We start from the raw sequence: 14403 nt of genomic DNA, 5'->3' as shown, positions 1-14403 counted from the left end.
ATCACAATAGTCAACATTTTTATAGTCCTTCAGACAGAATATACTATATTAAAGCCAAACAGAAATGTTAAAGCTGCATTTAAGAGTCTGGTGAAATATGCTTTCACAGCCCAGGAGATCTCATTCTCCTTGACACCTTTTGTGCCTGCAGAGGTTTCCTAGTTTTGTTAGTTAGCTTGAACATACTTTAATAAACGCCCCAAAACATAAGAATGTGATCTATCCTATTGTCCAAGAACATGTAGGTATCTTCTAAAATTCAGTCAAGGTGAGCTTGTAATAAACTAAAACTGTCATGGGGCTTCTGTTTTTTGAGTTTATTAATTTCATTTTTCTGGAGTTATTTTTCACAATTTTTGAATTCTACATAATGTCCAAAAACTGGGTGTTTTCAGGGCTTTCTCTTTGTATATACATGTAGTGCTGTTTCAAAGAGCACTACATTAAAATGCACTGGGGAATCTTTAGTTTTCACCAGCAGGGTCTACCTGGACCAATTAATGCGCAACACATTAGTGTGCTTTAGAAGTCACACCCCTGTAGTCCGTATTACTGCTCCATGTATACAGGTCCTTGGATAGTAGCCAGGGAGCCTGGACTTCACCTGTATAAACAAGCTGCACTTGGGCAAAAGGTGAAGTCAACATGAATTGGATGGGGCGGAATAAGTAGGTGTGATATATCTCCAACTTTAAAAGGCTTTTTGATACTGTCTCACATGACCTTCTCATAAGCACACTAGGGAAATATAGACTAGACAAACCTACTTACTATAAGATGGGTGCACAACTGGCAGGAAAACTGTACTCAGAATAGATATCACAGTTAAACTGGAAGGTTATATTGAGTGGGATCCCACAGGGATCTGTTCTGGGTCCAGTTCTATTCAATAACTTCATCTATTATTTGGATAATTGCATAGAGAGTACATTTACAAAGTTTGTGGATGATACTAAGCTGGGAGGGTTGCAAGCACTTTGGATGACAAGATTAGAATTCAAAATTATCTTGACAAACTGGAGAAATGGTCTGAAATAAATAGAATTAAATTCAATAAGTACAAATGCAAAGTACTACACTTAGGAAGGAATACTCAATTGCACAAATACAAGATAGGAAGTGACTGCCTAGGAAGGAGTATTGCTGAAAAGGATCTGAGGGTTATAGTGGATCACAAGCTAAATATGACTCAACAGTGTAATACTGTCGCAAAAAGGCGAACATTCTTCTGGGATGTATTAGCGGGAGTATTGTAAGCAAGACATGAGAAGTAATTCTTCCGCTCTACTAAGCATTGATAGGGCCTCAGCTGGAGTATTGTGTCTAGTTCTGGGCACCACGCTTCAGCAAAGTGTTGATAAACTGGAGAAAGTCCAGAGGAGAGCAACAAAAATGATGAAAAGTCTAGAAAACATGCCCCATGAGAGAAGATTGAAAACATTGGGTTTGTTTCGTCTGGAGAAGAGAAGACTGGCGGTAGGGGACATAGTCTTCAGGTATATAAAAGGTTGTTATTAAGAGGAGGGTGATAAATTGTTCTTCTTATCTACTGAGGATAGGACAGGAAGTAATCAGCTTAAGTTGCAGCAAGGAAGATTTAGGTTAGACATGAGAAAAAACTTGCTAATTGTAAGGGTAGGTAAGCACTGGAATAGATTACCTAGGAAGGTAGTGGAATCTCCGTCATTGGAGGTTTTTAAGAAACAGGTTAGATATACACCTGCTAGGGATGCAGAAGCTCTATATATTAGAATTTCATTAATCATTTTTCATCAATATTGAGGTTTATCCCCCTACAAAAACGAGGAGGCTCAATTAGGGGTTTTTTGTTTGTTTGTTTGTTTGTTTTTTTTAATATGGTGGTTATATTAGAAGAATAGGTAGGTTCAATGTTAAAATTGTAACCAGATTTTTACCTCCCCTTCTCATGTATCCGTGTATAAAAATGTATTACCTTGACTAACAGCTGTTACGGTGAAAGTCCTACCCACCAATTCACACTTCATTTGTTAGACTGGACTCTCTGGAGGTACAGGGACTGTTTTCTCAGGATTGCACACTAGAGGGAGCCAGCAGGTCCCTCTGGCTTAGTCTAGCTCCAGTGGGAACAAACTGTAGGACTTTATAGTAGGATTCAGGGTCAACTGTGTACCTGGGGCCTTCTAAGAATAGCTGTGGGGGAGCAGAGGCTCCTTCTTCCAGGGGTTAGTGGCCTGGGAATCTGATAGGAGAGAACAGGGTGATGGACAGATGACTGACCTGCCAGGGAGAGATCTGTGAAGGATGAAGGGCCTGGGGTGATGTCTCTTTCAACACAGGGCTTCTCCAGGTTAGAGTAAGTAAGTTGGAGACAGCTGCTCCAGGCAGACCCGTCTCTGGTCTGCAACTGGGCATACATTTATAGCATGGGCACCTGATTTTGAGCCAAACATATGTTTCTGTGGATACTCTGGATTTCCCTGGTACTGCAACTTCAATACCTCCCTATTTCATATGTACACACAAAAGAGCTGGGTCAGCTGCTGAGCGTTTAAATAGCTACTGGCTTACTCTGTGTCCCATTGTGACTTGGGGCACTTGAATGTGTGAACATTTGGACTTATCTCCTTCTAAAGTGTTGGGAGTTACAGGCCCTACCATATGTCACTGGAAAAATAGTAGGTGAAATCCTGGCCTAGTTGAACTTGAGGGGAGTTTTTTCATTGGCTTCAATGGGATCAGGATTTTGGCTAGTTTTCCAAAGATGCACAATGGCTTGACACTCTGTATATACCAAGATCTTGTGTGGGCGTCTTCTCTAGTATTGCGCCATTGTAGTGAAGAACAATTACAAGCCACTTATTTCTCTTCCCTCAGCTGTATCACTTTCCTCTTTTTTTTTGGTGCATTGCAGAGGTATGTGGGGCAGTTTTACAAGGACCATCGCCATGGCAAAGGGACGTACTTTTGGCCCGAGAGTTCCAAATTTACCGGATCATTTTATCTTAGCCATAAAGAAGGATATGGGACCATGGAATTCAAGGGTGGCAGAAACTATCAGGTAACAGGATGAAATTGAATGTATTCTAATGACTGATAGCACTAACAGAATATGAGTTTGTGCTGCCATCATTGTCTCTGTGGCTTTCTCACGAAGCACGGGTGTGAAGGCTGGAATGTGTTTCTGAAGTATGTGTAGATCATTAATGGCTAAAATTTGCACTCTGGTAATAAAATACCAACAAGGAAAAAAAAAAAGAAGCTTTAAGCTTCTAAAGTAGTTGCTCTAATTCATGCCTTTTACAGAAATGACCACAAATAGGAGCCTCAATTGAGCCAGAGCTTCAAAAACCATGTGCCCAAAGCAGATATTACTTTGGAGTGTGTCTGTTGATGGGCAGGGAACAGGACAGCTGGAGCTGCACGTTCTTGTCTCTGAAGGTAGCGATAAACTTGGGAGCAGAGTGGCCCTGGTGTTATGCTCCTATAAGAAGGAAGCGACCAGGCAGCAAAGGCCTGAGGGGAGAGAGGAAGGGAGGTGTCTGTATTGTTTTTGTTTTCATGTTGAGGGAGCAGGAGAGCAGAGTAGGTGTTGCTGTTTTCTTTTTCAGGCCATGTGGGTGAGTTGGGGAGCAGAGGGCCAGGCTGCCACTGTTGTCTGCATGGGTGGGAGTGGGAGGACAGGAGCTGGTGGAGAGGTAAGGGGCGGGGGCAAGATGGGCAAATGAGTGGTTGAGAGGATGTGTTTAAAGAGCAGAGAAATATTTGAGGGAGGATTGGGGAAGATGACGCACAACAGACGTAAAGGGGCAGAGGACTGAACCCTGTGTAGGGAAGGAAAGGGGAAAGGACGTAAGGAGGTGGAGCGGGAAGGAAGGAAGGAAGAGAGGAAACAGTGTGCACGCAAAACCGTGCAGCAAGATGCACAGAAGGAACAAAAGAGGAGTTGAAGCCAAGCAGGGACAGAAGGTGTCCCAAAAACACAAGAGGCAGGTGAAGTTTATCAAATAGAAAATTGATTGGCAGTCTTACACAGTAGGTGATCCTTGTGTGTGTGTGAGCTAGTATTTTTCATCTCCACTACTAGGCTTAACAAATGTCTGGTCATCTTAGTTGGGATTGGGGCTCCTGTTGTGCTGGGCACTATACAGACCTAGAAGAGTGACAAAACCTGCCATGAAGGTGGAAAGATATCAAAGGGTAGCGGGGGGATACAACATACCAGCAATTGAATCCAGTAAAGAATTGGCCCAGCTTGCTTAGCTACATGGATTGTAGTTTTCTTTTTAAGTTGGGGATAGAGATGGGGAAGAAGGGCATAAAGGAATGAAAGAAGGGAAGGAGGGATAGTCACAGCTTGTCAGCTGTGTAGCCATGATCAGCAATCTGGGTTTTGAGGCATCGCAGGGGAGGGGAGTCACAAGGAGGATGAGGTAGTATCCCTGCAGATTTATTCATGGAGTTTTCCCCCAGGCATAAGGGGCAGCGGGAGAGAAAGCAAACATGGAGTTTTAAAGCAGATGCTGACTCGTGAATAGTAAAAGCTGGAAATGCTGGTGGAGGGAAGGCTAGGATCAGTGGCACGATAGGGTAGTAAATAAGCTAGCAAGTGTAGGGCTATGTTGTGAAGGACCGTACAGTTAAAGACAAGGGGCCAGGTCCCAAACTGTTTTAAATCCGTGTAGCACTACTGAAGTCAATGAGGCTATGCTCATTTAACATCAGCTGAGGATCTGACTTAAGAAGCAAGAGTTTGATGTGAAGGTGAAGGGGGAGCTAGTGGAGGGACTCGGAGGAGTTGATCAGGTCCAGGTGATGAGCCAGGAAGATGACTTTAGCAACAATAAGAACAGGAGTACTTGTGGCACCTTAGAGACTAACAAATTTATTAGAGCATAAGCTTTCATGGGCTAGAGCCCACCTCATCAGATGCATAGAATGGAACATTGTTGCTAAATGTTCTTGAGTAGAATGTTCAAGCCTGGTTGACTCTATTAGAGGTGGTTGAACTTCTTATTGCAAACCGTATAGTCAGAGAACTGATCCCTTCTGTTCAAGTTGTCCACAAACTGATCATAATATGGACAAATTTGTTTCATTCAAAAGTGAATAGTTTTTTATGAGTGTATTTGAGCTAACAACTGCCCGTGGGAAGTAGTGTGTAGAGAGGGCTTGATACCTGGGCTCTGTGACAGGTCAGACAGTATTTCTGAATGACCTAACCTTTGTAAACTGTTTCCTTTGCAAACTAATTTCACTTACTCATGAAACAAACTTGGTTTCTTGGTTAAACAAAGCTACAAAAGGCTGAAATTAACTTTCTGCGAACGCTTGTAAGAACAAAGCTTGAGCTGTATGAATATTCTTCAACAGTGAATAAAAGCATCTCAATGGTCCTAATTAAAACCTGTAGCTTCATTGCCTTCACTGAAGCCACTCCTCGTACCTTACTTCAGCCAATGGGTTTCATGCATTACCATTATTAGTGCAGTTCCAGTGCAACCAATCACAGTGAATACAACAGTTGAGCAGCTTGTCAGGTGCTTAGATTGCTCTAAATGTTGCTAGGCAGTTGACACTGGAACAGTAAGGTCAGACCAAGGAAATTTGGTTTTACACTTTTTAAATGGAAGCTAGGCTTTAAGTTGTGTAGTATGTCTGACGTATATGTCGTCTCTAATACTATTGCTCTCCTTAGGGACTATACAAGGCCGATGACCGGTTTGGACCAGGAGTTCAGAGCTATCCAGATGGCTGTCAAGATGTTGGCTTGTGGCTCAGGAATCACATAATTAAACTGTGTACTGAAATACCTGGACATTTTTCTCTCTCGGATTACCCAGAACACTACAGCTATTTGGATGCTGATTCCCAGAGAGAGTGTCTTTCTGATGAGGAGATTCCATTTTGGGATCTGAATGAGGAACAGGACCCATTTTTCTACAACTACAAACTTCTCCTTTTAGATGACAGTTACATATTGCCTGAAAAAATGTACATCTACTCAAATGATACAGATCACCTTCCCCTGACTCACACCTTCCGTAAAGAGTTTGATTCCCAATATTTTCAGAACAAAAAGTTGTATGATGAAGAACCATGGCCTGTTAAAAACACAAGCCCTTTAATGGTTAGAATGCAGAAGCACATCTATAAATACAGGTAGCTACTGATTTTTTGTGTGTGATTTGTGTCTGTTGGGATATATATGGGATTTTCTTTGTAGACAATTGCAAAGATCATCTTTAGCACAAGTTGTGGTACAGAAGTCATGCTTCACAGAAAAATTTCTACTGTCCATGGCTAAGTTTAGAATTTCATTTGACAAACTGCAAATGAGGTTTTGTGAAACAAACAGCATGTTCCTCTCTCACTTCCTGAACTGAAAGGAAATTTCTTTCATTGAAATATACCATCAACTTGGGTCCTAGTATGTGCCTACAAAAACATCATTATTCTTAGTTTGCATTATAGAATGCCTAGAAGTCCCAACCTAGATCGGGCACTCCATTATGCTACAGGGCTGTACAGCAAAGTAACAGAGCCCTATCCACTAGATTATGCAAAAACATGCTCCAAAGTGTCTTCAGCTGTTGGGGCACATACAGCTGGCATTCGCTATATATGTGGACAGGTACTTGTACATGCAAATACTCTCTTACACACGAAAATACTCTGTCTGCATGCACAGGTATGTTTGCGGGAGCAGTGCCAGCATGTGCACATTTTGCAGCCTCAGCTGAGGCAGCACTGTTTGGAAATGTGGTCCATAATGCAGATGAGTGCCTTGTATGCTTTCTTTAATCTTCTAAGCACACTATGTGGCCTTTTTCAACCTTGGAGAGCTTGGTATTTAATTTTTACTTGCAAACATCCAGATTCTTGGGGCTGGATGTTTTTAACCCCTTCCCTGAATGTGATTAATGTCCCCCATACCACAGCTCTTGGACCATTTTAACACCCTTATGCTCTGTCCATGGTGGGAGCAAAATTGAACTGTCTGAAATAGTTTTAAAAAATGGTTGCCATCCCTCTTCTCCCATGTTACCTAGCAATGATCTTTATTATCAATGGCTTTTTTAAAAAAAGCTTTATGGTATAACAGGTATCTGCTGCATCGCTGTTTAAGTTAAATGTGGACTCTCCAGCTGTTTAATGTTTTTCTCTTTCCTCTGTTTGAGGCATTGTCAAACAGAGGTCAGTTGGGATATCAACATCATTTTGAATGGAAGCCGAGACACCTTTGGACCGAAGGGCCCCAAAGAGCTTGCTTCGGAGCAGCTGATTCAAAAGGCAGCAGCAGGAGACTTCAATAGAATTTATGAGATTCTGAGGGACAGCTTAGCTCATCCAGATGTAGCTGACACGCGTGGATACACTGCACTTGCTGCTGCTGCTGTAAGACCCCAAATGTGACTCTTCCCTCTGTGAATGACCATTTTTTTTGTTGCTACTGCATCTGTCTCTCTCTCTCTGTTATACAGTAAATGTGCGAGACTCGATAAAAAACATCTTTAAGGAAAGACAGCTTGCTGAGCAATATGCTAAAAAAAAATCTGTAAAATGTATCCCTCTGTAATATTAAAGATGATTCCAAGCCTAAAATTCCAAATCCATCCACTTTGGGTGTTGCACTGGACTGGATTTAAATCCCTGGATCTGAAACTGCTCCTGCCTTTCTCTCCCCCCCTTTCTTGTTCCAGGCTATATTCAAACCCAGAAGGGATCTGTTTTTTTTGGGCGGGGGAGGAGTTATGATGTATGCATGACTTCAGTTTATCTGTGGGAAGAATGTGGCTCCTTATTTAAACATTTATCAGTGCCCAGCCTAGCCTTCTGGGCACCTCACATCTATTTAAAAAACAATCACTAGCAAAAATCAAATTAATTGTTTAAGTCCCTAGAACGAGAAAATTAATTTCATATTAATTTAGAACATTATAGTTTTTCTCTTTTTGTATAGGCCTCTCATTGCATGAGCTTTAGTCATTTTGTAGACATTAGTCCTCTTCCCCCAGCAGTTCTGTGACCATACAGTAGATTTTGGGGGGGAGAATATTGAAGGCACAGGGGTTAAGTGACTTGTCCACCGTAACACAGAAAGTCAAAATTGAGCATACATCTGAGGATGAAATGTAACCTAATGCACATAGACTGTTGCCCTTTACAGTGTGTGCAATGTGGCAGAGTTGCAGTTGCTTTGGCAACAATCACTTTGAATTTCCTGACAGTTTTGATTTTGAAATCCTCACTGCCAAAATGTTGTATTAATACAGCGTATTGTTGTATTTGATTCCTGAGTTCCATTGTAGTATGCTTTACAACAGTTATGTCTTCTCTGAAAACATTAGGCCTTTTAAAAGTCAGCATGAAAAAAATATTTTATTTAAATGAAGTGCGTTTCTCAGGTAGCTCACTAATGTAAGAAAAGTTGAAATGCCTACCAGTAGTATCTACTCCAGTTTAAGAGGTCAGATTTAGTAGTTGTTGTAAGTGGGTGAAACTCCATTGACTTCAGTGTAATTACAGACCGTCCATCAGCCACAAAGTTTCTAAGGACCAGCAGCAACAGGCAGTGCAGGACTATATTTTGGATCAGTGGTGCATTTCTTGGCAGGTAGTTTCTCTGAATCAGCTCTGGAATGCCCCTTAGAACAACCATATGAACTGAAAGATCCTTCTTTGTTACAACAGAATACATTGTGATCAGGGGTGGTTTCACTTATATCTTTACTGTTGGGGCTTCTTTAGCTCCCTTGTGTACCTCAACATGCCATCTAGTCATGGATTGCCCTCTTTATCATCTTAATGGTAAATGGATGCACTTGACATTTCTGGATGCTGCTGCTGTGATAGTGGTTACATCACTTACCCAACATCTAATTCTTGGTTTGTGCCATTAAAAGCCATACTCCGGAAGAAATGCAATTATACACCTGCCTTACATTGGGCGTACCTAAAATAGTTTTACCTTTTTTGAAAGGTTTTTTATTGGTTCTGCCAGCCTTCCCCATTAACTTTAAGACATACTTGAAGCAGTAGAAACATTTTGAGATCACTGTTAATTTATGGGCCAAATTCAGCGCTGGCATAAAAAGAAGAGAGAGTGAAATCGCAAAGCTACTGAAACCAATAATAGTGTTTTGAGTCTGTCTTTTGTGAGTGTCTTTTTGTTTTAACTTTAAACCCAATTGTAATTTCAGGTAATCTCACATGGAAGACTAAAATTGTATTATATACACACGTACTTGTAAAACAATCATCCAAATGTTTTACTCCACAGCTGAATTACCATGACGACATCGTTAATCTTCTTCTTGATAATGGAGCTGATGTGAATAAATGCAGCGATGAAGGATTATCAGCGCTATCCATGTGCATTATTCTTTATTACCCAATAGAATCATTTAAGGCTAATGTTGCTGAGAGGAACTTTAAAAAAGACGAGGTCAGTATATTATTAATCTGTAACTGTGAAATCAGAATTCACCGTGTCCTCAAATGAGCCACAGGTCTGCTTTTTAAAATTACTTTGCTGGGAGTGTTCCAGCAGTTGGAAAAAGTCAAACAGCTTACCTCCCTTGACCCTGCAAATTGCTGAGTGCCCTTGACTTCCATTGGTAGCTCGCACTGCACAGCATCAGGCTCCAGAATAGTAACAGGGCTACTCTGCAGTCAATATGTCACATTAGTACCAGAGACTTTGGGCCAAATTTTCCAAGGTATTTAGGTGCCTTAAGATACAGATAGATAAGTTCCTAGTGGGACTTAGATTTGTAAGCTCAGTGGGGCAGGGACAGTCTTTTATTCTGTGTTTTGTACAACACCTACTACAAGGGTTGTGGCCCATAAGTGGGAGTCCTAGACAGTATGGTAATACAAATAATAATAATTACAAAAGTGTCTAGACAGATTAAGCACCTGATTCCCATTAACTTCAAAAGTCTCTCGGCTGCTGCAAGAAAGGGAGACAGAAAAAAATATACATTACTCTATCCCTCCCTCAGAGCTCAGCACAAACCTAGAAAACTTCAAGGTAACTCTTTCAGATTCTAGCTTTAGGTTCAGGTCTTCATTAGTTTGTGTGCTGATGTGCAAATTGAAAATCAAGAAATGTCCCTGTCTGTTTTGGAGCGTTTATAAAGTGAGGGAGTACCGGTTGAAATTTGAAAGCTCCTAAGAGGGTTTTATTGACAATGGAGGTTAAAAAACCAAACACACACACTATTCAAAATGTTTCCCGTGAATGGTGGATTAAGACTGAGTAAAATGATGTTCTACCTTAATTCAGCTGTAATATACCAAATTCCAGTACTATTGTATACATGCATATTGATGATGTCCAGAACTGATGTTGATATGATGATTCTCATTGTTGAAGAAAGGATTTTCCATATTTTCTTCATTTATGTCATTTTAATTTTTAAAAATCTTTAAATAAGGATGAGCAGTTGGAAGATGGATCTGCACCACTTCCATTGGCACCAGCAAAACAGAAACGCTTAACTGGTCCTGTTCGTCAGTCAGCTGTGGTACCTCCTATGCCTGGGGAAAAGGCAGAGTCTGTTTCTGATGATAGAAACACATTGGATGAAACGGATCTTGCAAGTTTAGAAAAGAGGACTGGCTCCAGCACTGAATCCAATTTTGAGTCGAACTGTACTGTTTTCAACTACGGAATCAAGGTTTCTCTAAAAGCTTTGCAGCAGAGTGCAGATGCCTTCAGCCAGAGTTTGCTGAGAGTACCCTCCTATGCCTATGTCAATGGACATGGTGGGGCTGACGGCACCATGAGAAAAATGGCGTTATCAATATCTGAGTAAGTGCTACTAAGAAAAACCACTGGCTCTGTGTTCTGGAAAGGTTAGACAAGCTCCACTGAACCCTATTGCACAGAGAAAGTAACAAGAATAGTTTTACATGTTTGTGGGGAAGAACGACTCTGCATTTGCTTGGGATAGATCAACCAGGCATGCCTGATCAAGGGGCATTCCATGGGTCCTTACCTGACAGGGAGAAGGCCTGAATTTCACTCCTTAAAACCATTTTAATAAGATGACCCACCATTTTGTCTTTTTTTTATGACTCAGCATTACATATATATATTGTGTGTGTGTGTAAAAAGAAACTATTTTAAAAATCCTGTACTGTGCAATAGTAATAGTAATTCTATATTATCTTCATAAAAACATTTCTGTATTATGCAAAACTAGTCTGTGCTCTACTGAGTATTGCTGTCACAGCCTGGCACCTCTTTAAAAAAAAATCTGGATATGTTGCCAGGGCCAGATGAACACACAGACAAACTGCATATGTGCGTAGGGCCCAGATTAATGTGGGGGGGCGATAGCCCCCCAAATCACAGGCCATCATCCTTCTCCTGCACTACCTCCTCTCTTTGCCCTGCGAGGAGGCATTGACCACCTCCAGAAGCACCCTTCATCCTGACGCTGCAGTTCTCTTCCTGGCCCCATGCAAACAGGAGGCTCTGGAAGGCACTTGGTTGGAGAACAAGAAGTTGGGGTTGCAGCACAGCTCAAGTTTGGCCCAGCTGCCTCTCTGTCATGATGGGCTGAGGGGAGGCTGGACCAAATTTGAGTGAGTGGCTCTGTGACCTTGGGTGCCAGGTCACAACACCCAGAGTGAGGAGCTGGGCCGAGACCTGAGGGAAAGGAGCTGCTTCTGCGGGGTGAGTGTGGGCCGGGCTTGGTCTTCAGACCCTCCCCACTCACCCATCCCAGGGCCTCCCCTCTGCACCAGGCCTGCAACCCATCTAGACCCTTCTTGCAACCCACTGGTGGATTGGGATCTGCTGTTTGGGAAACATTAGTCCTGCAGTTTTTTAGGACAAACACGTATAGGCCAGATTATGGCTCACATGTGCAAGGTGTGGAAGATGCAAGTAACCTTCTCTTACCTCACTTGTCCACTCCCATGCAGGGATCTTCTACATTTGTAATCTCTGGGGTTTTCTGAGTATGGGGTCTGCTCTTGCTAGTGTCCCTTGGGATTCAAAGTGCTGAGAGGGGCTGGTATAAGAGAGGCCACGTTACCACCACACCCTCTGCATGGCATAGCATTGCTGTGTGGTGCACATTACAGTCTCACAAGGGGTGGTACAGCAGACATTCTCTCCCTGGGCCCAAGTACCAGTTTGCACACCTGCCTCACAGCATCCTAGAACCCAGGCACCAGCCCAAGCCCGAACGTCTACATTGCAATTAAACAGCCCCTGAGCCTGGGTCAGCTTAAGATCCAGTGTTTAAAAATATGTCCCTTAGTGTTTTTTTATGAGTTATTGACAGCTTATTCTGTTATTTGCCATGTTGACTTTAGGCACCGAAAGAGATGGACCACGGTCAAACTACTTCTCCGCAGAGGTGCAGACCCCAATGTTTGCAGGATCCCTCTGCATGTCCTATTCTTTGCTGTTAAAGCTGCGGATGTAGGAGCAGTGAAACTACTATTAGCAGCAGGAGCAAGGACTGACATACGACTTCCATCCAGGGTAATGGATAATAATTACTAATAACAACCAAATGTAATATTCTAGAGTGATCAGCGATACAACTTTAATGCCCACTTGTAAAGTGTCATAATTCTAATGATAGTTCGACTGCCTGATTTCAGCTTTGTAATTCCAAAGGAGTAATCCTATTAAAATCATTTCACTTTTAAAAAAAAATGTCCTTACTCTAGTGAAGGTCTAGTTCTATGTGTGTGTTTCCCTGCTGACATAATGCTTACCCATTGTAAATGGGCAGCAGGTTTAACACAAATAAAAGGAAGTTCTTCTTCACTCAACTCACAGTCAACCTGTGGAAATCCTTGCCTGAAGAGGTTGTGAAGGCTAAGACTATAACAGGGTTTAAAAGAGAACTGGATAAATTCATGGAGGCTAAGTCCATTAATGGCTATTAGCCTGGATGGGTAAGGAATGGTGTCCCTAGCCTATGTTTGTCAGAGTGTGGAGATGGATGGCAGGAGAGAGATCACTTGATCATTACGTGTTAGGTTCACTCCCTCTGGGGCACCTGGGATTGGCCACTGTCGGTAGACAGGATACTGGGCTGGATGGACCTTTGATCTGACCCAGTATAGCCATTCTTATGTTCTTAGGTTCTTGTGGTACTAAAGCTGAGAGGATTTCAAAAGTCAATTTTATTTCCCAATATTTATTCTGCTTTTAGTGTTAGCATTTCTCTTTACTTGGGAAATGACTCTCGAGTGGTCAGCATGCTGTGCATTCATAGTCTGTTCTCTAAAAATACAGTTTGTGCTAGATCTCTGCACTTGGTGAGTGTGCCTGCAAATGGCCCAGGTGGGAACTCCCCAGGCTCAAAGTTACATACCAATCGTTTCAGCAGAAGGCATCTTACACTAGCTCCTGCACTGAAATGTGGCTGCCCCCTTTATATTCCATCTTCCTATTGCTTTCTGACTAGTCAGTGAAGAAGTTCCCCTGGCTTTTTAGCTTGACAGGCTCTACCTGGACATCATCATCTCATCTCACCTCAAATATACACTTCACTACAGAGTGTCCTGTTTTGCCTCCGAGTGCATTAGCTGTCAGTACTTCAGTTTTAAAGCTCCATCTTATTTTGTTTGGAGTCTGTGGATAATAGTGTAATAATAGCTAACTCTTTTATGTAGTGCTTTTCTTCAGTAGGTTTCAAAGCACTTTACATAGGAGGTCAGTATCATTATTTCCACTTTGAAGCCTGCCCTGTAGCTCCTGCTGGGGCCTTTGGGTACCTCTCTGCCCTGGTACCAGTGAAAGCTGTCCTTTCTCTATCCCTTTTGTACCCTGAGGGTCTGGAGAAGCAGAAGCCCAGCAGACTGTCTCAGGATTCAGCAGCTGTGCCTGTCTTGTCTGGTTGTGCTGTGAGATTTACTCACAGGTGTCAGACAGAAGGCTCTCCTGGCTTTCTCCATTGCTTTCTGGAAGTCCAATGTAGACTCAGTCCAAGAGAACGTAAATGATTCAGAGTAGAGCCCCAATGGGAGTAGCACCAGCAGGTGTTGAGGTTCCTGTGTTTATGGAACCTGACACCATGCTGGGATTGCTCAGCAGACTTCCAAACAGTGTTTCACAAGACAATGCATGTGACCCATCAGTGTGTACTGGCTTATGAGTCAGGGGCCAGAAATAGGCTCTCTTCCTTTTTGTATCTTATATGGGTGCAAACTGGTGATGTAAGAGTGGTTTTAATGCTGTATCATATTCTGTTTTGGCTGGGCAGTGCCTGCGGGAATATTCATGATCGCAGTGGGTTAGGGGTGAAATGGACGTTGGGGAGTATTAAGCCAAACAGAATTTAAACTAACCATAAACACAATCCTTTGACTCTACTTCTAGGCTAACGTAGATGGGGCCTGAGGATTGATATTGGAAAAATATCCAGTACCTTAGTTTTTAGAAGT

General features: G+C 42.2%; 1 protein-coding gene across 7 annotated transcripts in view; it reads left to right on the top strand.

The window, feature by feature from the left end:
- Nucleotides 1-14403, top strand: part of ANKMY1 (ankyrin repeat and MYND domain containing 1) — a 53962-nt gene that overhangs the window by 8811 nt on the left and 30748 nt on the right. For all 7 annotated transcript variants that reach the window (XM_043522181.1, XM_043522180.1, XM_043522176.1 and 4 more), the window contains exons 3-8: nt 2894-3040; nt 5678-6141; nt 7161-7377; nt 9263-9427; nt 10422-10798; nt 12316-12487. In XM_043522181.1, the coding sequence (XP_043378116.1) occupies nt 2894-3040; nt 5678-6141; nt 7161-7377; nt 9263-9427; nt 10422-10798; nt 12316-12487 (1542 nt within the window). The remainder of the gene's footprint in view (nt 1-2893; nt 3041-5677; nt 6142-7160; nt 7378-9262; nt 9428-10421; nt 10799-12315; nt 12488-14403) is intronic.

Source organism: Chelonia mydas, chromosome 9 (assembly GCF_015237465.2).
Source record: "Chelonia mydas isolate rCheMyd1 chromosome 9, rCheMyd1.pri.v2, whole genome shotgun sequence".
NCBI lineage: Eukaryota > Metazoa > Chordata > Testudines > Cheloniidae > Chelonia > Chelonia mydas.
This window is presented reverse-complemented; position numbering and strand designations above follow the sequence as displayed.